The following is a 23,903-nucleotide window of genomic DNA, read 5'->3' as shown; positions in this document are numbered from 1 at the left end:
GCACTACTCAGAAGGCAAAAAAAAAAAAAAAAAAGAGAAAACATAAAGCTATTCTTAGGAAATTGATTTAGTTCTCTATTAATAAGCTAAGTACTATTTGGTATAAGCTCAGAGTGGAAGGGGAAGCTCAATTTTGTTTGCAACTCCAATCCAAAATCACTTGGCTAGTAACTCGAGGTCCAAAACATTATCATCAGGGAGCCTGTCAGAGTTTCCCGGCATCACTTACTGCAGCTGTGTGCTAACAAGGTGAGCCTGTATGGCCATCAGCCTAGTACCAACACAAACATCCTCTTCAGACAGGCTTTTAGTAAAGCTACTTTAAACATGAAAAAGATAGTTGAAGACTTGCAATTTGATTAAGTTCTTCATGGTGACATAGCTCAAAACATAAATGTTTTTTAAAGAAAGTGGCAGTCACATAGAATTCATGTTCTTCCAGGTTTTGATCTACCTCACGCTGTTCCTTTCTCACTAAAGACCAAAGGTTTTTTGACAGGTGGAAATGCAGAATCCCATTTCAATTTGAAAGGTCTTTGCCTTTTTCAGTTCCTCTCCTACAAGAATTTCTTAAAAGGAAGTTGTAAAGCACTTGTGAGAGCAAAACCCCTGTGGTTTATGCTAATAAAGCAACAGCATAGGCAGGAAAGGACACCTTGCTGTTTCCGCAGGGTATGTTAACTACCTTAAGAAAGCTATTACTTTGTCTCAACATTTCACTGGTTGTTACTCCTTGTTTCTCACCCCCAAAGAACACACAAGGAAACATGCAATTCAAAAATTTAATGTTGTACCAGGCAGTAAGAATGGAAAGTCCACTCCCTAGGAGGAGTAACTGTACACAAAATAAATAAGTTACAGTTTAAACAAAAGCACGACTGGCTTTTTAAAGTGCATGTGTATAAGGCCCTTAGGCTCTGAACTCCATTGGTTCAATATTAAAAAAATTAAGTATTTATATAAAATCTGCCATATGTTTAAAGAACCAAGAGGGTCTGGCTCAGCTCAGAACAAGCCATCAGCTTCATTGCCTGGAGCCAGCCATGCTTCACACCTTTTGTTCTTTTTGCACCTACTGCACACAGGAGAGAGAGAGAAAAGGATGCCTTAGAATGGAATCTGTATTAGACTATCACTCCACACACATTCCTCAGAAGCTCAATGTTGGATCATTTAGTCTGGAAAGTACTTTAAGACAGTAAAAGAGTTGTTTGTAATTAGATATGTTTACACCCTGTGGACAATAGCTTCACATACAAAGAGTAAGGTCAAGTTGTCAGCAATAACATGGCTAGTAAAAAATAAAGACCATTGTTTACAGTCTTGATGCTCAGTCCTGTCCACTTATTTTACACTTATTTTTACAGAACCATTTGATGTTTGCTTATTTGTTTTGAAATACACAGAAAAAAACAGTTCCACTGTGCAATAAAATTAAACAGTTGCATCATGCTGTCCTTCATCCATGTGAGAACAAAACTCAAGCGGTTACTTCTGAACAGGGACCTGCAGTTCAGGGCATTTCCCTGCTCAAACTGAGTTACAGCAAAAAGGTTGCTTCTGCACAAATGAAAGCCAAATCTGTCCAACTGGGGAAAAGGCAAATTGTTTCATTTACTGAAAAGTTCCCTTTCCAAATGAAAATACCTGTTCAGCAAGTCACATCCTAGAACGTTTTCAGAAGGTTTTAGGGTTCTTTTTTTTTTCCATTTCTAATCTGATACTGTTCCTTTTTTAAGCAACTGCTTGAAGACTCCTACCATGCAAAAGGCTACTCAAACCATCCTCCTTTCACAATACCTTGGATTCTACATGTGCCAGTGTTAAACACCCCAGGTTTCAATCTCAAGCTAAACATTGAGTAGACCACGGGCTGTGCTGTCAAACAGAAGTGACAGTCCTCACTTTGGCAGACAAAGCTTGCTTAAACCTTCTCTTCAGATCCTGCATGTTGGGTGATTTTGGCCGTGGAATAAGAGAGGTTCTCCTCCTCTCAGGGGTGCTGGTTATTTGCTGTTTATTGACTTCTTTACAGAGGAGATGGAAGGCATTGAAGACGTTATTATAGTTTTCACTGACAGATACTTCATAGAAAGTACAGCCCAGCATATTGGCCAGCTGAAGTCCCTGCTGAGGCTCCACCTCTTTGATATGCAAGAGATCAGCTTTGTTTGCCACAATGACGACAGGGACCATGTTCCCTGGATGCAGCTGTCGAACATGATGGTAAAGGTGACTGAGTAGTTCAAAGCTCTTATAGTCAGTGATGGAGAAGACAATCACCAGGGCGTCTGCCCAGCGAATGCATCTGTTCAGCTGCTCATTACAATCCAGACTGTGTTCATGGATCTGAAAAATGAATGGTCTCAAATTAGATAGCTGAAGTCACAAAAGATTAAAGGAACCTGTCTTTAGGACTCTGTAAAGCCAAATAGCATTTTACAGCTTCAGACATATATTTGGATTTCACATGGTAAGTATGAACTTAATCTGAGCATAGCGAGCAAACGCAGATGTTGATTCAGCTGCAAAAAGCTGGAATTTAACACTGGAGTTTGCTATACTCAAACGGAAAATTGACCTGAGTAGTTCTGCATGCAGAGAAAGACTTTGTAGTTCCACAGAATGGGAAATTAACTGGCTAGACAGTAAGTCTGGAGAAGCAAAGATATGAGCTGGAAGCATTTAGACCTGGAGTGTTGCCCAGTTCAAAAAGGCAACAGTCCAGCATTACTCAGGTCTATACATTTAAAACTTCAGCTTGTGACACACTAATGAGCACAGCCACAATGCAGCAGACTTCACTTTGTCGTAGACATTTATGAGGCTTGTTGGGCAGTGGTCATGACATGTATTTTCTCATATACCATATTTCACAAATACAAGTTGGAATTGTTTCTGAGTTTGTGCCTAATGTTCCCAACATACAGGAACAAGGCACTTCAGTAATTCAGCCACTCAAAAGTAACGGGCCTCCAATGAACAAATGATTCATTGAAACAGTCTCTCAACACAGCCGGCTTGACTGGTTAAAACACAAGTTACCACCTCTCCCACAAAGAACACGAAACTCTGAAACACACAACAAAATATTTTACAGAAAGACCATAACAAGATGCTGCACAGAGGGATGCAACACACAAACACTTAAAGCTACTCTGGTAGCTTGGTTACATCTAGCTCACCTGAACTCCTGGAGTATCTTGCACTTGGATAGCCAACATCTCTCCATCTACCTGGATGTGCCTGCTGTAGAGATTACCTGACAAGAACACCAACAGGTTCACAAGTACAGTCACAACTCTACAGACAAATGTTGCTTCTGCTGCCCATTGGTTGTGTAGGGAAAGTCATATCGCCACTCATGAAGCAAAAAACCAGTGTTATAAGTTTTTCGGGTGTTAACAATATTTATGATATGACTAGAAACCTGGGATTCAGTCATGAATTTACTTGTATGGAAGCTGGGCATTAAATGGTAGGCAACCTGGAACTTTTAACACTCTTAAAGACTGTCTTATCTTGAATGATAAAGGTAAGAGTGCAAAATAACCAGCTTTCATTACATAGAAAAGCAGTTTTCTTGTCATTTAGTATTTCTATTATTAAGTGAAGCTCCCCTTTTAAAGTTTTCTTCCAAATTTGCCCTAAACCAAGTCAAACACATTTTTTGGCTCCCTGTTGGCTGGCCTGTAAGATTTTCTGGGTTGATTGTTGTTTTCTTCAATTGTTTTGCTTTTTCAAGTAATTTCCTTAACAGCAAGCTGTATATTTTACACCAGCATTAGTTCAGACTCTGCACTGTACTCACGGAATGAGGTATGCAACATCAGCTCTCCATTTTCCCCTTTAAACTGGCCCTGCCTAGCCCATGCAGCTGCTGGCACTCAGTTTGCAGAGAACAATGCAACAGTAGGTTCACCGAATATTTTCTTGTTTTAGCTTAAAGACTCCTTCAGTAAAGGGATACTTTCACCACATAAAGCGAATTCCGTCAGAGACCTGCAGCACAACCCATCCCTAGAGCAGCTGCGACCACAAACCGCGTGTGGCTGTGCCTGGTGTGCCCCTTTCCGAGGGCTGCGAGCAGACCGGGGAGGGAAGCGCTCTCAGGGCTCCAGCAGCCGCGGAACCCCGGGGATTCGGGCCGCTGGCAGCACCTGCCAGTGCCGGGGCAGCCAGCTCTTCCCTCCCCACCCGTGCCTGGCTCAGCCCTGGGGCTTGCACCCCCAGCCCAGGCATCCTCCGGGGAGGCACCGCGGCCGGTTCCGCGCTCCCCCCGCCCCGCCGCCATCCCGGCGGCAACAAAGCCGCGCCGCCGCCCGCCTACCTGCGTTCCGTTCATAGTCGCCGATGAACCGCCGGGTGAGGAACCGCACCACGAGCGCTGCGGGCAGGCACAGACAGGCACCATTAGCCGCGTTCCGCCGCTGCCAGCCCCCCGCCCGCCCGCCTCGCCCCGGCCGCTGCCCCTCACCTGTCTTGCCCACGCCGCTGCCCCCCACCACCGCGATCTTGACGAGGCGGGGCCGGGCGGTGGCGGGGCCGTCGCCGCCGGGCGCGCACTCGGCGATGGTGCACATGCTCTGCGTCAGGCGCATCCCGTCCGCGACCCGCGCCCGAGCTACCGCCGCCCGGACCCCGGCCCTTTTCTCGCCCCCGCGTCCCGCCCCGGCCCCTGGCGGCCACTCAGAGCGCCCGAACACCGCCCCGCCGCGCCCCGAAACACGCCCCGAAACACGCCCCGAAATACGCCCCGAAACACGCCCCGAAACGCATCCCGGACCGCGCTCCGCCCGTGCCGGGCAGCGTGAGCGGCTGCGGAGGGCGCGGCGGACCCCGCGCCTCGGGTGGGGAAGGATGCGAGAAATGAGGATGTTGTGTCTGTGTGTGACCTCCCCGCTCTTCGGAGTCAAACACCCGCAGCACCCTAACGGCGACGGATCGAGCGCTTCCGAAAATCTCAGCTCGCCGTCTACTCCCAAAATCCCGCCAGGCTGACCGAAACGCGCGCGGCGTCCATAAAGGCTCAGCCACCCCCCTGGTGCCCGGGCTGGCGGCTGCATCGGCCCTGTGGGTGTCAGTCTGGGTCATGTTTGCCGCCTCACACCTCCTGCTACTCTCCTCGCCTCGCCTCGCCTCGCCTTGCCTTGCTTTCCCCCGCCTCGCCTTGCCGTGAGAGGTGCGAGCAGACTGTGAACCACGCCTAAGGCTGAGCAGTGCTGGGTGCAAGAGAGGAGCTGCTCTCCTTGCCAGCCACCAGCAGCGGTGGATTAGCTTTGTGGGTAGTGGGTGTATTGTAAGGCTATTCTGGTCATAGAGGGGGGAAAATTGTTTCATTGGTGCAGTTTAAAATAACTAGATGGGTAAAACAGATTTATAGAAAGGTATTCTAAGTCAAAAGGGGAAAGGGCAAGAGACACAATTAGAAATTAAACAACAAGGCTGAAGGACTCAAGGACTTGAATACGAAGAAAAGACTGGATTTCTTTCTGCCAGTGCAGCAGAAATTAACTGGACATTGTACCTTGAGCAAAGGGAAAGGGTCTCATAGAAGATTATCTGGCATCTTTGTAATTAAGGTCATTGGAAGGAGAAAACCTAAAGGTGAAAGTGAAGAGGATCACTCTCCTAAGAAAGTTTTGTCTTCAAGACGAGGAAATGCAGAAGATAAATAATGATGTCAGCTAGAAGTGGTTACCTCAACCAGGAAAAAAGAAACAGGTGCAGTCATGTGGTGTGAAGGGCATACAGATTGAAGGAAGTCTGGCAATGTTTAGAAAACCAAGAAGTATTTTGCTTCTAGTTTTAATGAAGATGGATGCAGAAGGAAGATGAGTAATGGGAAGAAAGTCATGGGTTACTATAGTGGGGGAAAACAAACAATCTTGTGCAGTGTGCAAACAGGCCAAGCGTGTGGAGATAAGAGTGAAAAGAGCACAAACTTTCACTCTAGCACTGGAATATTTGCATTGAAGAAAGAGAGGAAAATAATTGACAATAATCTAGACAAATTTTGAAGGAAAGAATAATTAAAGATGTGAGAATAAATGAAATAAAGATTAAGTAGCAATTACATGAGATGTTGCTTCAGCAGGAAATCTTTTTGTGTTTCCCTTTTTCTTCAAGAAATGAAATGGGGTAGATGTAGTCTGTTTGGGATCAATAATACCTGGTGCTGTCCAGACAGGAAGCAGCTGTTGAAGCAGAAAAGCATGTGGATCAGGAGACAATGACAGAGGGTTGTTTTATATGGGAGGTGTCAGATTGAGGCAAGTGCTCTGTGTGATTCATCAATGCTCCTGTCATCCTTCATGTTTTCATTACAATGGTGTCATCAAGAACACAAGCAAGCTAATGAAATCTGCTGTTGACAGAGCTGGGAGTAGTTAGTACATTGGACAAACTGTATGTCTCTTGGAACAGGTTTAATGAAAATATAATTAAATTCAATAACATTAATGGCATGCAGAGATTAATAAGAAAAATTCTTCCATTGGCTATAAGATCAGCATTTGGATAAGAGGGACTTGTTAATCTTGAGATGAGTAGGAGCTGCTTAAAAAGGGAAGTGTAAACCCAGCAATGTCAGATAGGTAAATTCAAGAAAGATCTGCGGTACAGTGTGTGATTCTGTCATCCAGTCAAGAGTAAATCTGCATTTGTCATGGTTTAACCCCAGCCAGCAACTGAGTACCACACAGCTGCTTGCTTACTCCCCCCTGCCTGCCTCTCTTGGAAGGAGAATCAGAGAGAAAGTAAAGCTCATGGCTCAGGTAAGAACAGTTCAGTAGGTGAGACAGAATAAAATATACAAAAGTGGGGCTTAGAAAATGGACGAGCCAGGAAAATTAAAACTGAGGGCCAACATCAGCATAAAAATAAGTGGGTGTAAACTGAGTCAGAGTAGCAAAACACCAGAACAGATCTCTGACAGATCTCTAACAAGAGTGGAAGGAGCAAAATCAAGCCTAACTTCTGTAAATTTGAGCTAGAGGATTGTACAGGAGGTGTGATTGACTTCAGGGGCAATGAGATTCCATGATGTCTCCAAACGGCCTACAGAGAGTGTTCTAACATCATTCCATAAATAAATATGATAACATATAGCAATGCATACAGCCGTGGTGTCCCCAGCACATGAAGGGGTGTGGTACAAACTGCAAAAAGGGGAAACGGGAAAGGATGATGAAGCTGAGACAACGCCTCAGTAAACTGGTTTTGTAAAGGAGATGATTAATTAGGGACTGGATGAAAGTGGTAAAATAACTGGAGAATGAAATCTTCTTCCTCTGTCTCAAAATACCAAAAGCAAAACAATTAGCCAGATTGAAAGGTGGAACTTCTGGAAAAACTGAGATACAAAATATGTTCTTGTAAAATGCATATTTGAGTCACTGAGTCAATTTCTGTAAGGCACTGGAACAAAAACTAAAATTACATCTGTAATAAAAAGGAGGATGCATTTATAAAAGAGGACATGTATTTTTCAGTACTTTATGCTACCTTAGAATTCATTAGCAGCCGTAAATAATCTTCTCAAAATTTGCACTAATTTCTAAAGTATTTTGGACCAGAAAGAGTTCTAATGTGGTGTGGACAGGGTTTCTCATCCATCAGTCATTTTAATCAAAAAATTTCTTACTTTGTTCTTTCAGGCAGAAATTACTGCTGTCAGACATTACTTAGCCCAGATGGCCATGGGGGCAGAGCTGGTAGGAAAACAATTCCACAGTTCAGGGACACAGTCCTAGGGCTTATTTTATGCTACTGGACAGAGGGTATGTTTGTATGTGGTTTTACACTTCCTATAAAGACATTCCATCAACAGCCAGGGAGTAAACCTTACTTTGTTACCTAGTGCTTTGGTAGTTCCAGCTCAGTTCCTCAGAGAAACAAGTGCTATGGACACGGTGTGCAGAAACGTGGCCAAAGGCTGCTCATTCCAGATGAGCATTTACTTCCCAAAGCACTGTGAGATCTTTCTGTGGCTTTATAAGAGTAGATACAAGAAAGCTCCCTTTCCATGGCACAACACGTGTTCCATGCTCCCAACTTTTCAAGCCAAGTGAACCATCCCCTGCGAAAAGCCTGAGAAGACTGGAGCTTATCCCTCCTCCGACACAGCCCTGCACCACCTTCCAAGAGCAAAACAAAAGAGGGAGGGAGCAGAGGTATTAAAACAAACTACATACGCAGGAAAACAAATTCTCTCTGTACTGGGAGAAATCTCCCGGCCAGCAAAAACCAAGCTTACAGAGCAAGATATGATCTTCATTCCAGGGCAGAGAAAGGCGGGAGAGAGGGAACGACATGCTCCGTGCACTCTCACCTACTCACAGGCCCTATGTAGTTTCTATAGCAGCACAATAGCAGACATTTTTCTCTCTCCACAAGAAAGCCTGAGTAATGTTCTGCAATTATATTAGTCTGCATTTTAATCAGATTTTATCTTCTTTTAAGCTTGCATTTTTTTTCCCATTTCCTCTTTATGTAATGGTACCAAACTCTAATCCAAGAAGTGAAAAGCTCAAAGGTTTTGTTTTTCATTCAGGGCTGCCCATCTGCTGTCAGTATCTTTTTTTGTGCTGGTTTGTGCCCCCAGAGTACCAGCAGTTGTTCTGCACACAGAGTGCTGGTTTGATCTGAAAAGTGGGGGGGAAAGCCCCAGGGGCAAAATGTCTTGCATTAATGCAATCTCTAATACTTCATTCAAAAAAAGTATATGAGAGAACATAACAAAATTTTTGTTTGCCGTTTTAGGAATGCCTCAGGATCTATATTAAGCCTTCTAAAAGCTATGGGATTAAAGTCACATTACCAGCCTTGGGATTAAAGTTACAATAACCAACCTCTCTCAATCTCACCTGATGTTACAACAGAGTGAGCTCATCAGGAGGCTAATGCCTGGGTTGCATTAGGGAAGGTCAGTGACAAGTTCTGCTGTGCCAGGCCAACTGTGGGATGACGTTGACACTGGCAGAGGAGTTCTGGGGTTTCAGTTTCTCTCAGTTGCTAAGTAAATGAAGAGCTTGTTTCATATTCATTCTTCAAGTCTAACCTCTGCAGATCCTTTAAGTTTGTGGAGTTGTCACCCAGAAGTTGCATCCCTGAAACTGCAGAGAGGGAAGGCAGGGTTTTGATTATCACCTCCCCAGATTTCACGCAGCAACTGGCCAGCTGGTGAGTGGCCCTGGGTGCTCGTGTCCTGCCCTGCTCAGGGTTTCAGCCAGGATGGCACACACCCTCAATGAACACTGCTTGAGCTGGCCTCGTGCTGAAGTCATAAGGTACTGGAAACTTTAAATTTCTAATATAACTTTTATAGCAAGAAGGATGTAAATTCAAGTCATAGCTGCATAGTACAACAGAAAGCTATGATGCGTGAATGTGTAGGTTGCAAAGTCAATTGCAGAAAATATAGATAATGCCAGAAATAAGATTGCCTGGGCAACCTTAACTCATCCTCCCACAGGCATATGCATTTTATTAGAGCCTTAATTGCATAATATCCTACCATTACACTGTCTCCTGTCATGCTGGCAGTCTGTGTTCTATTTGCCCATAGGAACAGAGAACCTAAAGACACTTGAAGATCTGGATGTTATTCTGCATTTCTTTTAAATCCTCAATTAATCAGCCCGTGCTGCAACACAGGAACCATTCCCTTTGTACAGGAATTACTAAGTCTTTCATAAGCTTATCATGGTGTATAGCAAAGATGCATGAGAAAAGTTCAAACTCCAAGTGAACTAGGCTGCCTAAGCCCACATTTACCTGCCACTCCAACTCCTTCCGGTTGCTACCTCACCTTGAAATACCTCAATAATTCATACACCCAAATACTCTGTGGCAAAGTCCCATAAACACACTGCATTGAAGCAGAGACTGCAGCCCTGAAGTTTGACATGAGCAGTTGAAACACAGAAGGAGTCCTTCTCTCTCTACCTGAATGAACATCAAATCCCTCAGGACACTGGAACAACTTGGGCAGGAAGACTGAGAGAACCACATCTCTGAGCCTTCTTCTGTAAATGTCCCAGCCTGGGGCCAAGGCCTTCCCTAAAACCAAGGAGAAAAGACACAACCTGAATATGTAGGCTGCAAGCATGGCAGCAGATCATGTGAGGCCAAGTACCTGGCAGGAAAGAGTGATAGGGTGGATGGGAGCTCCCCAGCAGTACCAGGCTCAGGTCTTCCAGGTATGAGTGGTGCAGCAAGGGGCTGTGAGGGCAATGCAGGAGCGGGGGGAACTGACAGTTTTACAAGAAGAGAGGAGGAAGGACAGACTCCCTTAGCCTAGCAAATGGTGCCTGTGAGAGGAGATGATAACCTGCTGCCAGCTCATGTGAGAGGGATCATGGAGGAGAGCAGAGCTCCTTAGAGCAAGGAGCAGCTCATCAGAAGGTTTTCCTTAGGAGTGGGTTTTGCAGACCTTAAATGCCTGAAAGAATCAGGTACTCTGTACATCTTGCCTTTCAGTAGGAAATGGATCTTCATACCGTTTTACAAATGCAATTGCTGTTAACAATTTATAACGATTTTCTAAAAAGCCTGAAACCATTGAGATTTCTGTAAGGAACCAGGTGATTCAAAACATTTTGTCAATATCCAAACTAGATAAACAATAAAAAGGTAACAGGGAAAGCTGGCAAGAAAATGATTCCCACTTGGGAAACACTACTAACAAGCTATATAGGCATGCAGACTACAGGAAATGGGTTATATTCTGCTTGACTATGTTTCTTTTTCATAAATTTCTATATTCTATTATGCTTGAGGCTCAAAACCACTGGTGATAGTGAAGGATGTGTGTTTTAAAGCATTTAAATGAACAGGCTTTGCTGTCTACAAGGCAGTCTTAACAGTCTTAAAAACATTTTATTCATCAAAGTTTCAGGATTGTCATTAACATTCACACAATTACTATGCAGGCAGATGACTGCAGATAAGCAGCCAAAAATTGTCAGAGGAATGGCATTCATTTTTATTAGCAAAAAAAATGAGACTTTGCAGCTACTGCAACACCCAACATTTTAATAACAATCCATTTTTCAACAGTCCTCTGTTCAGCTGGCTAAATATGCACAAGGATTAAACACAGGAAGCTTAAGAGCAGACTGTCATCTATGTTTGTTTTCTATAAACCCCTTTGTGATGATGATGAACTGCACCACAACAGAGAAGTACGGTTTAGTGTTATTATATAGATGACTCATATAGCATCTACAATTTGACAAGAGTGCAGGTTTTTGGTTTCTCTTTTTCTTTTCCCCTAAATAAAGCAAGTAGTCAGTCCAAAAATAGAAGTAACACTTGGAAGAATGCAGCTCCTGGAGGAATTACAAATTCCATCTACTGAAAACACAGAGGTTGGTATGCTGGGGCATCTCTGCTGAGAATATTGTGTGAAAGCCATTAATTCCTCATCTGGAATGTAAATCTACGCCGTCCAAATGGGATTTAAGTGTTTCAAGGTAGAACTTCAGCTCCCGGCTGGAACCAGATTTAACCGGTTGGGCAATTTTCATGGTCATTTTTGTATTTGCTTTCTTGCTCAGAGCCCAGAGTTATTTGCCCTGTGCTACCTGCAGCGCTGTGGCGTGGAATGGCTGGAATGGGTCCCCAGGCGAGGGAGGAAATGGGGCCCTGTCCCGCCAGCTTTGCTCCTCCCTTCACCCTGGCATGGCCTCCCCGGCGGCCTGCAGGGCGCTTGCACGGCTGGCCAAGTCGAAGGGCACAGAGCTGCTGCGGCACATTCATTGCACATTCTAAGGTATAATGTCATATTAATAATAGGAAGGAAGAAAAGCGTCAACTAGGGATAGAAGGAAAATATTTCCATGTGTTTCTTAAACTACGACAGAGGATTTTTGCCTTCTGCCCAACATATTCAGGAACTCTGAAAAGAAATAATCTTGTTTGCCCAGAATAGCCTGGAGACGTGTTTCTGTGGCTGAACTACAACTTACCTTTAGCTCTGTCTCACTGATTCCTCAGAAACAAACAAACAGATGTAAAAAGTCTCAATGTATGAATACATTGGTCATGTTTACTTCTAAATAAATCACAGAAATCTCCACCAAATCAGAAAGAAAAATGCTAACAGAGAGCAGCTTATTGTCTAACTTCCAGCTAGAAGCTGGGGATGTAAGAGCCTCGGACAGGCTGTGCCTGGGTACCCCATGCCCTGACACACCATAGCTTGGGGGAGTTTTGTCCAGCTGCCTAGGAAGTATTTGTCATTCCATCCAGATTGAACTACAACCTCAAGAGGAAGTTTCTTGTCCACACTGTCCAAAATAAAGCCCATCACTACTAATTCTTGTTGTACACAGCTGAAGATGTGAAAGAAATCCTGGCTTAAGCTAGCTCCTCTGAGAAAGGTCTCTCTCCTTCCTGCTAGGGCAGCAAGTTTTGTTGAGAGTATGAGGCCCAGAGAACAAACGAGCTGGCTAAAGACAGAGAGATTTCCATCTGGATCTGTTGGTTTAATGTGGGTTTTCCTTGATTTCTGGTTTCCATGGAGTCACTATTATGGGATGGCCACAGAAAGGATGCAAGTACCCCACAGCGTTTGCCCCTTGTCCAGACAGGGCAGGGGACTTGGACTGGTGGCAGCCTTATGCATGGCAGAAAGTGACTGGGAGTCTCCAGGGCTCTCAGCAGCAGACAAGCCACCATTTAGGAAGTAGGACTGGGCTTGGTTTTGTTGTTACAAAACATAAAATCTCTGCAATAATCTAAACAATCAAGACGGCCACTCACTTATCCTCATTTTAGTATTGCTCCTGATGAGACCTCACAACAACTCTGTGCTCTTTGCATCAGGGACATTTCCCTCTGCTTGGAGCAGGTTGCAGAGCAGTGGCTTCAGGACAGCTTAGCTGCCAGTGGGCTTTGTCTGACCTCAGGCCTCCTCTGCCTTCATGTATTAACTGGCAAAGGGAGGATGGGAGCTAAAGCATCCATAAGCGTCAACCTGAAATACTGCACTTTACATTTAAGATGAAGGGGCATTTAAATACAAAGTACTACCCTTTATCCCTTTATTTGAGTATGTAAGAAAATGCCTCATTATATTCCTACTGTCCTACTGATGAAGTATGTGTTTTCCTAGAAGTTTAATTCCACTGTTAGTAGTAATAAAAGTTTACATTAATTTTCATTGTATGGGAATAGAATTACAGACTACAGAATGCATTCCCATAGTCTGAAGTTGGAGAAAAAAAGTATCTAGAAAGTCTGGGAAAATTTTTGCTTTTTTACAGTTGTGTTTGTAAAACAGATTTTTTTTTTCTTTTATATTGAAAAGGAATTCTGGCCAAGACTGACTTGTGACTCAAGACGTTATTTCAAATTGCTGAAAAGAATAGTAAGAATCGGCATCAAGCTAGCTGTAAAGCAAGTTATATGCTTGCTAAGAGCAATAGAAAAGAATGATGTAGTAAGTCAGGCTTAAGAGCAGTTCCAATTAGAATCAACTACTGGAAAATTAGGCAATGTTGAAATTTGATACACATCGGTTTTTCCTGCATTCCAGACAAAGGATCACTGTATCTGCAGGTCTAACTACAAATAGTAATTCTCCACAGTAGTTATTGTCAGCATCTTTCCTTAATTCCCATGGGTGTGAAAGGGAATAGATTTTGCACACAAATAATTAGGAAAACCAGTCAAATAGGTGTTATTCCAGCCATACTGCTTAGCTGTATATGTAGATAACACTGACTCACTTCTTAAAATCCCACATTCTCAAACATCTTGACATCTGAAATAGCTGAAACCTCACAAACTGTTAATAGGATTTCTAACTGAGAAGTGGAAGTATTTTGCATTAATATTACATATAGCAATGAATAAAACATTAACACATAACTGGAATGCTTTTCACTTGTATTTGAAGAGTAACTGCAATCTCAGCTGTTTCAAAATATGTATTCTTTCAAAATACCAGGAGGCAGTGGTACATAAAAGATTCATTCTCTTTTGGTCTATGAATCAGCTATGAAAAAAACTGAAGTTGCAGTTCATTCTTCTGTCCTCTCAGCAAGCAGTACAACTACATTATTAAAGATCTGGGAGAGATTGTAATGTTAACTCTGAAATAAAAACTCATTAAAAAAAAGTCAATGCTCAGTAAAAATACTCCAGGGGAAAAAACAGAACAACTGTTACAATAAAGCATAGTTTTCTCAAACTCTACTCATACAGTATTTTCTAAACCAACATCTATATGTATTCATGGATGTCCCATTTTCTTTGACTTCTAAATCTTTTGTAGAAGTAGAAAACATTGTTCAAAGTTATAATAAAAGATCGCATTTACAGGATGAGTTTTTATTTCAGAGTTAACATTACAATCTCTCCCAGATCAGTTGTACTGCTTGCTGAGAGGACAGCCCTCACACTTGTCTGCCAGCTCCCACCCTATGCCTTGAGCAGTATTTTGGCGTCCTGAGCTGAAAGCACAGCCCCTGCATTGGTGGTGTTCCTGCAGGCTTCGGTGCCAGGCCACCCTCACACCTGAGGGCTTGCTGGGCAAGAAGCCAGAGCTTCCCCCATCCTCTACCAGGGCTGAAAGGACACCCCAGGCAGCAGATGGCTGCCATCCCAGTGGTGGCAAGAGGAAGGCAGAGGCAGCTCCAGTTTGGGATTCACATCTGCTCATGGTCTTCTCACCAGTGGCATGGGCACTGGCACGCTCCATGTGGCTGTAAATGAGATGAATGGCCTGGATCTGAGGTCGGGAAGCCCTGCTCTCACAGCAAGTTAGTCTGTTCACTCTCACAAGGGGTCTTTTCCTGATTTTTTTTGTCCCCTCAGCACCTGCTCATGTATTTTACCCTGGCTAATTGCCATAAGGATCACATAAGATACTGCCTGTGGATTGTAGGTGAAACTTGTGGCCTCAAGAATGGCTTTTTCAGGGGATGTACGAGGAAGCTCAAGCATGATGGTGTGCAGGGCTGTTGAGGCTCCCAAGGAGAGGCTGCCAGCACGGGCAGCGAGGCTGCAGAACATGTGCAATTTACATTTCATCACATATTACTGGAGGACAGGTACTCCATGTCTAGAAAATGAAGCTGTTATTGCAGGATGAAAATCCATACCCCACAAGGCTTGTTTTTGGCCTTGCTGCAAGGCTGTACTCTTAGGAGCAGAGCTGTTGTGAAACAGTGAGGGACACGCTCTGATTCACCGTGCGATCCAGCAGCAGCTTCCAAACCACGGAGCAGTTGTTTTCCTTATAGCATCCAAATGGCTTTTGTTCGCCTGCCAAATTCAGCTGACATGTCCTGCCTTGCAGCCCTCGGTGAAGAAAGAGCAGGCCCAGATGGCACACAGCATAGTCACAGCTCAGGCAAGCTCCTCTGAGCTCAGACATACCTCAGCCCACAGAGAGGAAAAAGTGTGGTAAAGAAATACAGGATCTTTCAAGGAGACAAATGGAAGCAATATGTGCTGTAACAAGTACTAGCGGGCTATGATTTTGTGGTGCATGCTTTTTTTTTTTTTTTTTTTAGAGAGCCAGAGTAAGATTAGTGTGGCTCTCCAAGAAACCCCAAACAAGACCACTGATACAAGAAACATGAGTTCTTGAATCAGCACCATTGCTCCAGGAGGTTTTTTAGGCCTCCTGCTGGCACATTATTTGCTTCTTGAAATCCCCAGTATTCAATCAGCTTTAACAAGAGGAAAAATGCCGTACACAAAAACAATATTAGGGGAAAAAAGTACTTGTAGGTGATTTCCTAATTGCAGAAAACTCAAGACAGCACTTCATTGTTTTCAAGAAAGCCAGGATGGTTCCCCCTCTCCTTTCTTCCTCCTTCCCACCCTCTGAGTCTGCTGATAGATATTACAAAGTGTATTAATTGTGGCCACAGAGTGTGCATTTCTAAAACCTGCTCTGCTCTTTACCTAACTATAAAACATGAAGTTAGCCCCCTCCAACTGGCCAGTAATATTGAAATGTTCACCTAGATGTTAGCTGCAATGCTGTATTTCTTCCAGTTCTGAATTATATCAAAAGCAAGCTGAACTGCCTGGTTTTCCATTTTCCCCATCTCTGGAATGAGGCAATAATCCTTCACATCACCGTCAAGTACACACAGCTGTGTGGATGAAAAGCACTATCAAGGTGTGATGCATCCTTAGTAAAATGATGGCTTGCAGAAAAGAAAGTGCAGGTGCTTTCAGAGTGCAAGTGAGGCCAGGTTGTGCTGGCTAAGGATGAAAGTTAGAACAGCTTTTTTTTGGAGTGAAATCCCATGATTCCCTAGGAGGGATAAACTTATATCAATCTGGCAAGTTGGCAGAGCCACCTACCAACAGCTAAATTAAGGATGAGGCAAAAAGTCTGGAGGCTTTGCCTGCCCTGTTGTCAGTGGTGGTCATCCTCTCCTGGGGGATGGCCAAAGCAGCTTCAGGAGGACATCCACAGGACTTTCTGTGGCCCAGCAGAGCTTCACAGGGGCTTTGCTATCAGAGTTAGTAGGAAGGACACAAAGCCAGGCCATTTCTTATGTCCAAAGGGTCACATGATGATCTTGGTTGTATGAACACTGATGCTGTGAAGATTATAGACCCAGCTTTACTAAGACACTTGGGGATAGTGAATCTCAGAGGCACAGGTCAGTTCTGAGTGCAGATCTTCAGCTCACTTATAATGAGTCAATATGCACTGTGGCAACTGTCCAGACCTCCCCTGGAGCCCTCTCATGCTGGGTGAAATCAGGGGTAGTCCAAAGACATGACTTCACAGACCAGTCCTGTGGCTATTACAGTCACAAGGTCAGATCTGCAGTGGTGATAAATGGGGCTCAAAATTTGCCAACTCAGCAGCAAGGCAGCCTAACAGTGATCAGTTTGGGAGGATGGGTAAAATCTGTTAAGGTCATAAGCAAGTGCATGGATTTTGTGGTGCTCTTTTTCTCCCCCTGCCCCAATTCTTCTTTTGAGAACAGCAGGGGATAGAGACTGACGGTGATCCAGGCTTCTGAAATGCTCAGAGGGAGGGAAGGTCAAGTTCAATTATCTCTTATTTGATATGCAGGGAGCCAGTAGCCAGGATATGGGGCCAGTGCAATGTGCTGGCATGTGTCTTGCACCCCAGGCTTGCTGCTAATGCTGCCCTACCTGCCAGAGATGTTTAATACTGCTCCTGCCCATTTTTGGAGGCTGAGGCTTTCTATTCATTATCAGATTTCTTACTAAAAGGACAGCATTAGGTTTTGCTTTTGAATCTGTTTTCTGGGTACTCAGGGATGTCACTAAACATTAAATTCACAGGAATTTTGATACTTGTATCTTAAAATCTGCCTTGTATCGGAAACCTGAGAAATACCATCTCAGAAATAATTGAGTTAAATAAGACAAAAAATACACAGAATAAAAGGTGTTTCTTTTCGAAGGTCAGTATATTCAACATACTAGAACCCTGCACAAAGGTTAAGTTTTATAGCAGATATTTGAACAGAAATAAAAATGCTTTAAAAAGCTGTGTTGAGTGAAAAGGAAGACGCTCAGTAAAATGAAAAGTAAGTTTTGCAAGGGCAGGCAGCAATAAGGTAGCTTATCTTTCAGAATTAACTTTTTGCCCTCTGATATGTACAGGTCAGTGTCTTGGGAATAGAGGCAAAGCATGGACTAGTGAAAATCCATGAAAATAATAAAACAGTTGCTGAGTTACACTGATGTTCCACATTTTGAAAATATCTTCAGAAAGTTATTGCTTAAGCAAAAGCAACAAGATGGGTTGAAAATCTCAACGACCCCGTAATGTCTCAAAACTAAATCACAGAAATTAATGTATTATCTCTGGAAGCTGTTGAGATTGAACTTGCAGGGCATGAAGTCGCCACAAAACCCTTTGAGATTACCATCTTTTAGGTTAGTCCCATTTTTGGTAGTAATTCCTACTGTGTTTACAAGTTGGTTAATCACTACTAGACAGCTTGAATGCAAAGGAGAACTAGGAGCTGGGGGAACTTGTAAGACAAATTTCTGGCTCATAGGTTTTAAAATAAGCAAGCAGGAAATGTTGAGAATTAGATTAGCCTGCCCAGACTCACTACCTTACTGGCTTGCTGGAATGGGGAGAGGAACAAACACTGATAAAGATAAGAAATACTTGTAACTTAGCATTAAGTTGTCTGGTAGCATCTCTACCAACTTTAATGTTATACTGCTGTTTTAAAGCATATAAAGAAAGACTTTTTAGAGGAATGTGATCCTTAAGCCTCAGAAATTACAGCCGCATAAAAAAGAGAGGTAAAATAACAAAGCAATACTCCTGTTACAAAGTGCTAGGAGGAAAATTACAGGCAATTTCAGTCCCATTGCTATTTTCCTTTACTGCTCTGAAGGAGTGCAGTAGGTTACCTGCATTAAAATGGCAGGCTCAAAAAATGGTTCTCTTCTACAGGCTGCAATAGCCTCAAAGGACTCAATGCTTTTGGACATGTCCACACAACAAAATAAAGCACATGAAATAGAGTGATAATCCTCAACAAGCTTTTGCCTTGCTACTACAGATAACAATAGCATCAAAAACATAGCAAGTAGAAAGGGCTTTTCATGTGTCTGTAACATCGACAGAGACTGCCCAGGAGAGTTTATATTTGGTTTGCTGATGGACAGACATGGACTGCAGACAGTCCATGTCTGTCCATCATGCTGTGTAGGCATGCTTTCTGTCTTATAGGCAGTAGATGCAAATGATAACTGTGCCTAATTAACAGAGCTGTCCCTCACCCACTGAAATCTAACAGACTATGGACAAAACTGAAGCACTTGTAACATCAAACACTATCGCAGACTGTTAGTGGGGGGGTTGCTTTGCACATCACATCGATGTCAACTATCATACTAAGAGAACAGGTCTCTTAGAAAAGATCTGCAGGGATGGAGGTTTTCACAACATGAAGACCCAAGGCTCCTGACTGGTACTTTTTGTTAGGTGTTTGCCAGCCTGTGTCTCTATGGGTGATTCAAACCACTTGAGGAATGACTGGAGACAAGATCAAAAATAATCAGTAAATCTCTTTGTCTTTCGACTGTCTCAAATACAGCCCAGCAAGTAGCCTGGTTAACATGTCCTGTCTATTGCTTAACTTATTTATAAACAATCATCATTAAGACTTATTTGCACTGGGGCAGGTGCTGCTCAAATAGGGCAAAGCAATAGGGAACCCTACTCTAAGGAGGGAAATGAAGTTGATGCCATTAATTTGGGTTCACAGGCACCTAGGCAGGCTCTGAACAAGAAAGCAAGGCACAAAATGACCCATCAGTAGCACCAGAAGAAGCAGATTTCCATGTTCATGCTTTGTCAGTCCAGTGGCTATCACTTACCTGACAATTATACAAGATACAACCCAAGTTTATCATTATCAAAATAAGTAATTACAACACTGAATCATTACACTCCTTGCTCCTTCCCACACCAGTAACAGAGTCATCTGCATGTTAATTCTGTTCAGGGTCTGTTTATATACATGGGTAGTTAGAGCTAGTTGGAAAAAAAAGGGTTTTATTTCACTGGAACACAAACCATTTCCATCAAAAACCTAACGTACACATGTTTCTTCTATTTCTGAGATAGAGCTTGTTGCAAGAAAAAAAATTAAATTGTTATGGTTAAACTGATTTCTTTTCACTTTATCTAGCTGAAAATAATCGTTCAGAAAACAATCTGATCTGCTAGTCAGGCTATGTATGCATTTACTGATGTAAGAAAAATTTCCCATCAAGCTGAGGAGCACAAGAGCAAGGATCTCCCCTTGTCCCACGTTTAGCAGCTGTTTGCCATTGCATGTTCAGCCTGCAGTCATCTCTAGGCAGAAGCAAACATACCAAGCTGGCCCAGACACCAGAGAGGTGCCAACTCAGAGCCCCCTTATCTGAGAGCTAAGATGCATCTCTGTGACTGTGACAGGCACATCTTTAAGTTGGGTCTGGGTAAGTCAATACTTTTCAGTGTCTTTATTAATGGCTTTCTACTGATAACCTCACTGGTGTACATTTTTCTAGAGCAGATAATGGAAAAGCACACAACCTTTCCAATGGAGAAATAACCTTGTCCTTTCCTGTTAAATATCTGTAAAAGGGACTCAACAAGGTCACACAGTGCAACCCCACAGCCCCCACCCCAGGCAGGAACAACTAAATTTAAACCATCTATCACAGGAACTGCTTACTATACTTTTCTTGTCTGGTCACACATTCTTCTTAACCAACCTTAACCTTTCTCTTTCAGTTAAAAGAGGATGGATGATATTGTTCTTGCTCAGTAGACTTCCTGCTGTTTCTCTCTTTCAGTGTGCTGTTTTTGCTGGATGTTTTTCTAAGTCAAATGCCCTTCCTAGGAATCCGGGCACCTTGTTGGATCTTAAACTGATGTTGGAGTTCTCTGTTGACTAATGTGTGTAGGCTAAGATTAATGCCATTTTTGTAAGAAAAGCAAATGTTTGCAGAAAAAGAATGGGAATGAATATATGTTATTGTGGACATTGAGATGTACCTTGTGGAGACTGTATGTTTTCTGTTTCTTATCTGATAATTTCCTTGATTTCCTGGGACAGATCCTCAGCTAAAATAAACAGTTTCCAGTGGGACTGACCCATGTGCATTTATACTAAGCAATAAAATGTCTCTCAGTCTCAACACACAGTGTGCTTGGGCAGGCTGAAATGAGAATTCGCAATATTTCTCTGTGGCTCCAGCTACACTGTACTTTAAGGTGTCTACCAAGAAAAATATAAACCTGTGGGAAAGCACAGATTTGTTTGCAATACAAATTACTGAGAAAAGAACAAAAACTTTTTTTTTTTTTTTGGAAGAGATTTTACTTGTAAGGTGCTGTGCTTCAAAGGTATGTTTTGGCCACAATGCTATGCTCTGATGGAGCACAGGAAAGCACAGACCACAAGAAATCAGCTTTGATAAGTGAGTGTAGCATTAAAACAGCTATCACATAATTATGTCCCTGCCATTCTATGCTGAAAAGGTTGCAGAGTTGTGGAAAGCCCTGGAACAGAAGGGGAATGAATACAAAATCGCCATTTTCTCATATTTCAAGTGATGCAGAAGGAGGTAACAGTCTATCCATTTCCCCTGTGCATTTTTTTAGTTTTCATGGGCAGGAAAAAGAAGGAAGTCTCCTGCCTGTTTTCTCCTCATATGTATTAAACTAATTATTCTGCTTTAACAAGGGGAACTCTGTTCTCATAATTTCCAAGTTTCATTCCAACCCCTGCAGCTAATCATGGCCACGGTGGCTGATAATGAGTAGTAAATTGTTATAGTCCTTAGAGCCTGATAGGTACATTCCAGTCTGCATCATGTAGCCCTGCTGCTCTATACATTATTGTTCACAGATGGTAGCTGTCAAACTCTGTCAACTTCATATACACATTCAGAGAGTTACATCCGCATTCCTGAAATTTATGACTGCACAGCCCTCACCTTCTAAGGCCCTTAATTCAATAACATGTCACGTCCCTTCAGTCTCACCCTGCTTTAAAATACTTTCACCCACTTACAGGCCTTCAATTTAGGAAAAAAAAACCCCAAAACACGAACCCTACTGAGTTATTACAATGTAAATATTTTAATAGAATGGGGTGGTAGTTGGGAGGGCGGCAGTGAGAAGCCTATCTGAGTTTAAACAGCTCCATTATTACATGAAGATTGATGATCAGGAGCTAATGGAGCATTTTCTTTAAAAGTTTATTTAACTACAGGGAAAGTGGATATAGACATGTGTAGCTATTGACTGCCACATCACTGAGTCTTTGGATAACAGTACATAATATAAAGAGATATTTGCCAGAGTTTTGTTATCTGAAGGGTATTATTTAGACTAACTTTGACTAAGTTTAAACCCCACAAGCAAAACAAAACCAGGTATGAATAATTTCCATTTCATTTTAAAAGCACTTCTTTTTACATTATTGAATATTTCATTTTGAAGATGGATGTCTGAGGATTCTGTCACTAACAATAATAATGAAAAAGGAGAAATGCCTTCCTTGCCCAGACTAAGATAATGAAGTGAAAATTAATAAACAGGGCAAGTAAAACAAATAAATTAGACTATATTTATTATTTTTTTCTGACAAGAAATGCAAAGAAATAACTAGTAACTCAGAGACAACACTTGTTGATTGTACCCCACCTTCTTCATCAAGCTCCTCTAGCCAAGCTTCTGTTGGCTTAAGGAAGGAAATACATGAAAACACCTTTCCAGAGCTTTTGCACTTTTGGCCTTGTCTCAAATTCATCTGAGACCATCTTCCTGAAAGGACTCAAGGAAAGGAAGTTGCAGTAGTGGTGTGTAAACTGACAGCATCTCAGGGCGAGAAACAAATCAGCCAGAGCTCTGAGCTGGATCTGTCTTTGAACTTCCCATCTCTAAGCTACTCAAAAAGGTAGCAAGTCATTGAAACTGAGGGAAGCTGGATTTTATTAGGATGTGCACATGACAAATTAAAACGATTGGTACATAGCTCATTCTGTCACACTGTGTCCTGAAGTAAAGGCTTGGGTTTTTTTAATTTCACCTTTTCCACAAATGAAGGACACAAGCATTGCCCTGCTGTCACCTGTGTGAGTGCGTCACACATGGCAGAGTGCACCACACGCTGTGAACAGCACACAGGTTCACCACTAACTCAACAGCCACACTGGCTGTGTAAGAATTTAAGGTAATCTCATGCTGTGAACAAACTGAACTGAGTTTTCCTCCTACATGTCTTTCAGGCTAAAGTGAGGTTTTTTTCCATGAATAATGCAGTAGGATGTATCTGGTCTTGTAGAAGCACTTTAAATACACCCCCACACCCTCCATAAGAGGACTATGAGTAATCTGGTAGAGGTTATTCTGAAATTCAGTTGCAATGCTTGTATCTCCCTTCCCTCATTAACCTTTTTAAAAGAACGCTAAGACTCTCACCAGCATCCCTGGTGGGAACTGGTCCCACCATAAATGGCATGTAGCACACACGCTATGTCACATTTATGGCCATCTCCTCCGGTGCTGTGTCACTATGAGTCCATTGTTGCAGCAGTGGCGTATATGCAGCACGAAAGGTCTGTAAGGCTGTAATTTATCCAGAGCTGCATGTCCTGAGACTGCAGCCATGGTGACCTTGAGACCATGTCACAGTGGGACTCCTTTGTAGGTTCCCCCTCTCATAAGTGCATCCTGCCAAGGTGGCGACAGAGGATGGCTCTTGCAAAATAGCATTTTGAAAACAAAATGCTCTGATGTCTTCCTTCACCTTGGGTAAAAGGATGACAATTAAATAATTGCAAAATACAATATAATAATTGCAAAATATCAGGTGATAATTCAAGTACTAACAACAAAGCTAAAAATGGAGGGGTATTTAATTCAGGCTGTGATTTAAAATCTCAAAGTATGATAGATCAGGGTGTCTAGGAATATAAGTAAAACAAAATATGCCCCCCACCTGCCAAAAAAAAAGGCAAAAATGCATCCATACAATTAGTAAAACATTAACAAGGTGAGGCATGTTTTGGTAATCTTTGATTTCTGAGATTCCAGTCTGATTGCCTTGCTGCCATAACTGGGTAACTTTATCACAGAGAAGATAAATGGACTCAAGACTGCAAAACTACTCAGATATCTCAGTAAAAGTGGCTCCAAAAGGGGCTGCATTATCACAGGTCTGGACTTGAGTCAGGGAAACATCAATAGTCAGGAAAGCTCTTCAAGCTGCTGAGAGATGTGGTCTATTCACAGCAACACTGTCCCAGTGGCCTGTTGTTTGGAGAGCTGAAGCAGAAGGATATTCGAAAGCTTTTCAGTAAGAGCTTATCTGGTTTTCAGATATTAGAAAGGGGGGAAAAAAACAATTTATAGGCTGTGATTT

The 23,903-nt window shown here is 42.7% G+C and overlaps 1 protein-coding gene across 1 annotated transcript; it reads right to left on the bottom strand.

Moving 5' to 3' along the window:
* Positions 1–768: 768 nt before the first annotated feature.
* On the bottom strand, positions 769–4,701 carry RASL11B (RAS like family 11 member B). The gene is made up of 4 exons (XM_038136780.1): positions 4,478–4,701; positions 4,331–4,387; positions 3,186–3,262; positions 769–2,349 (listed from the first exon to the last, which is right to left on the bottom strand). The coding sequence occupies exons 1-4, from the start codon at positions 4,599–4,601 to the stop codon at positions 1,882–1,884; spliced, it is 726 nt and encodes a 241-aa protein (XP_037992708.1). The 5' UTR covers positions 4,602–4,701; the 3' UTR covers positions 769–1,881.
* Between the last annotated feature and the right edge of the window lie 19,202 nt (positions 4,702–23,903).

This window comes from Motacilla alba, chromosome 4 (genome assembly GCF_015832195.1).
Source record: "Motacilla alba alba isolate MOTALB_02 chromosome 4, Motacilla_alba_V1.0_pri, whole genome shotgun sequence".
In the NCBI taxonomy this organism is placed as follows: Eukaryota; Metazoa; Chordata; class Aves; order Passeriformes; family Motacillidae; genus Motacilla; species Motacilla alba.
Note: the sequence above shows the minus strand (reverse complement) of the source record. Positions and strands in the feature narration are given on the sequence as shown.

Excerpts from the sequence above, each read along its gene's own strand:
- RASL11B (XM_038136780.1), bottom strand. The coding sequence starts at position 4,601 with ATGCGCCTGACGCAGAGCATGTGCACCATCGCCGAGTGCGCGCCCGGC. Across the intron at positions 3,263-4,330 it reads CGACTATGAACGGAACGCAG|GTAATCTCTACAGCAGGCAC; the intron begins GTAGGCGGGCGG and ends TGTTCTTGTCAG. Across the intron at positions 2,350-3,185 it reads AAGATACTCCAGGAGTTCAG|ATCCATGAACACAGTCTGGA; the intron begins GTGAGCTAGATG and ends TTCATTTTTCAG.